Below are 3,043 nucleotides of genomic sequence, written 5' to 3' on the forward strand. Positions count from 1 at the left end.
ATAACAAAGGCCTGATTGACGTCATCTTCTTTCTATCTATTGGGAAGATTGAACAACATGGATAACCTCCCATTTATTTTCCGTTTAAGCAGTTATTACATTAAGAAAATTAGTAGTCTAAGGGAAATAATCCATAATAATATTTCTCTAAACATACATTTACATAGTTATCTCTTTTTGACCAGAATTATTAAAAGATTATAATATTCAATATCTATCATGAGCTATGTTTTGACAGGAAATTTTCATCTGAATATAAAACATCTAACAGCTCTTTGAGATTCGTAAATGACATTATTTAATGAGAAAAAAAAAAAGGGGGGGGGGGGGGTAGTGGTCTTTGGATGAATTAAGCATGTTCGGGGTGAAATAGAAAAAAAAGTGAGATAGCAGATCAGAGCGAAGAGCTTGTCTGTCAGTCAGCTTCGAGTCGTCCGTTTCGTTTTATTCTTGTAATGCTATTTCGTGGATTGGATGGTATTTCATATATTCAATTGGATTCAATAGTCTGATGTCACGTCGCCCAGCAACGGCGGCCATCGTGGTTCTAAACAAAGGAAATCTGTACTTTTTATTCTTCATGCCGGCTAGAACGTTTCATAAGTATGTCTTGTGATCAGAATGTGTAAAAGTCAAAACATGATCAGATTAATGATGGTTTGTTTTTTTCCATCTGGATATGCGTTTATGCTCGTCGGATAAATATTTCATAAGGGCGTTCGCCATTGCTCCGATAGTTTAATGCCAGTTACTAAGTTACCATGCGTCATTACGAGGGAAGTGACGTTACGACTGTTGAAGCATATTATTTGATTTATTTATTTTTAATGAGCGTTTATATAGAGCAATATCCACTAAATGTGCTCAAAGCGCTTTACAGCAACACGTGACATGTAGAACGAGGCATGACGCCTGTTAGGCGATATTACAATTTTTTCGACAGAGACAACGCTGTGAACGGCCCAGGTACTCATTTTACACCTGAGTACAGTGAGAGAATGAGAGAAAGAGTCTTTTTCCAAGGACTCAACTATGCGCTGAGCGAGGCTCGAACCCAGGACCTTCCGATCCGAAAGCGAGTGTTATACCACAAGACCACATAGCCGCACGACATAGAATATCTTATTCACCTTACTGTATTGGTATGTTTTCATATAGTCAAATAGTAAGCATCATCATTCATGCATTATTATTATTATCATCATCATCATCATCATCATCATCATCATCATCATCATCATCATCATCATCATCATCATCATCATTATTATTATTATTATTATTATTATCATCATCATCATCATCATCATCATCATCATCATCATCATTATTATTATTATTATTATTATTATTATTATTATTATTATTATTATTATTATTATTATTATTATCATCATCATCATCATCATCATCATCATCATCATCATCATCATCATCATCATCATCATCATCATTATTATTTTTATCATCTCCATCATGTATCATCATTATCATCATGTATCATCATCATCATCATCATCATCATCATAATCATCATCATTACTAATTGAAGTAGCAGTAGTAGCAGCAGGAGGAGGAGAAAAAGGAGAAGGGGAGGAGGAGGAAGACAACTACGACAAAGGAAAATGGGTGAGGGGTGAGGAGGAAGATATTGCGGAACGTGAAAACAAACAGGAAGAGTATTTATCGTAGGATGAGGAGGATGTGGAAGAAGACGAGAAGGAAAATCGTAGGTAAAATGCGAAACATAATTTCTAAGATGAAATCGCTAAGGTTGAGGTCAGAGTTCAGAGGTGAATTCATGCAGTCGTTTCAGTCTGGCTCATCGCATCGGCTCAGCTAAATAACAATGGCATCTCCATTATATACTGGATTTCGATTCTTTTTGCCTGTTTCTGAAAAAGTCAATATTCCCCTAGACCAGGTAGGGTTAAAACTATTTGTTTGATACCAAAAATTGTTCACAATTGCAATTATTTCGCATTTATTGATCAATAAGTTGAAGACGTCCGTCACTCTTCTCATTCTCAGCTCATCTGCCAAAAAAAAAAATCTCTATCCCGGCGTTCGATTATTGCCCGTTGATAATGATAGATCTACCCAATGTCTTTACTTTTATTACATGCTGCAATTTATCATTAATTTGATTTCATGACTTTGATATACTATTGTAGCAATGAATAAGATATTTGAATAGAATGATCTCCCGAATGAGAAATTTTAATTATAACTGTCTAGAATAGAAGAAGAAGAGTTCAGAGAAAATTCTGTTATTCACCCATATCATCAGAGTGACTGTAGAGGATTGTGTCCGTCTAAGAATATCAGTATCAGAAATATGTATTTTCTTGTCCTGATTTTATTTGGATATCCTGAGAAGTTGTTGCAAAAGGTTTTCCTTTAGACCACAGTTACTTTGATTTGTGTTCCTTAAGAAGGGTTTTTTACTTTCTTTCAAATCTCTAACACTAACTGGACTTTCAATTTGTAATTGACCAAAGATTACGTGTTGATGATTACCATAATTTTACCATTATTGTTATTTTCATTTGCGTCAATTTTATGTACTTGTGAATAAATTAAAATAAATCGAAATGACTAGATATCGCATTGATAGACACCTAACTTAATAGATATTGCTTACTTTAACAGAGCGACAGCTAACATAACAAACATCTGTATGTCTTGTTTTGTCTTCTTCTTCTAATATGCAACTGACATTCAAAATAACAAACAAAATAAAAACTAGCATTCCAATTTTTTAAATTTCTTCTAAGTAGACATGATTAAATATCTCCACAAGTCAAGTGGATCTGAGGCGTAGTGGTCAAGCTGTTTGGATCTGAACTGGAAGGTCCTGGGTTCAAATCCCCAATAGGGTTTCCCCTTTATCAACAAAACAGGATGAATGAAACATTCATCTGTGGTGTTTCATTCATCCTGTTTTGTTGATAAAGGGGAAACCCGAAACATTCATTTGACCTGTTTTTGTAATTAAATTGAAGCTTACATTCAATTTCACATTATTATTTATTTGATGATT

General features: G+C 34.2%; 1 protein-coding gene across 1 annotated transcript in view; it reads left to right on the forward strand.

The window, feature by feature from the left end:
- Positions 1-1,793: 1,793 nt before the first annotated feature.
- LOC144957226 (membrane-bound glycerophospholipid O-acyltransferase 1-like) overlaps positions 1,794-3,043 on the forward strand; it is a 38,219-nt gene continuing 36,969 nt past the window's right edge. Inside the window, exon 1 of the mRNA XM_078888297.1 lies at positions 1,794-1,924. Coding sequence (XP_078744423.1) covers positions 1,850-1,924 — 75 coding nt within the window. The 5' untranslated portion in view covers positions 1,794-1,849. The remainder of the gene's footprint in view (positions 1,925-3,043) is intronic.

Source organism: Berghia stephanieae, chromosome 11 (assembly GCF_034508935.2).
Source record: "Berghia stephanieae isolate SIO BIC M18660-M18661 chromosome 11, UCSD_Bste_1.3, whole genome shotgun sequence".
NCBI classification, from domain to species: Eukaryota; Metazoa; Mollusca; class Gastropoda; order Nudibranchia; family Aeolidiidae; genus Berghia; species Berghia stephanieae.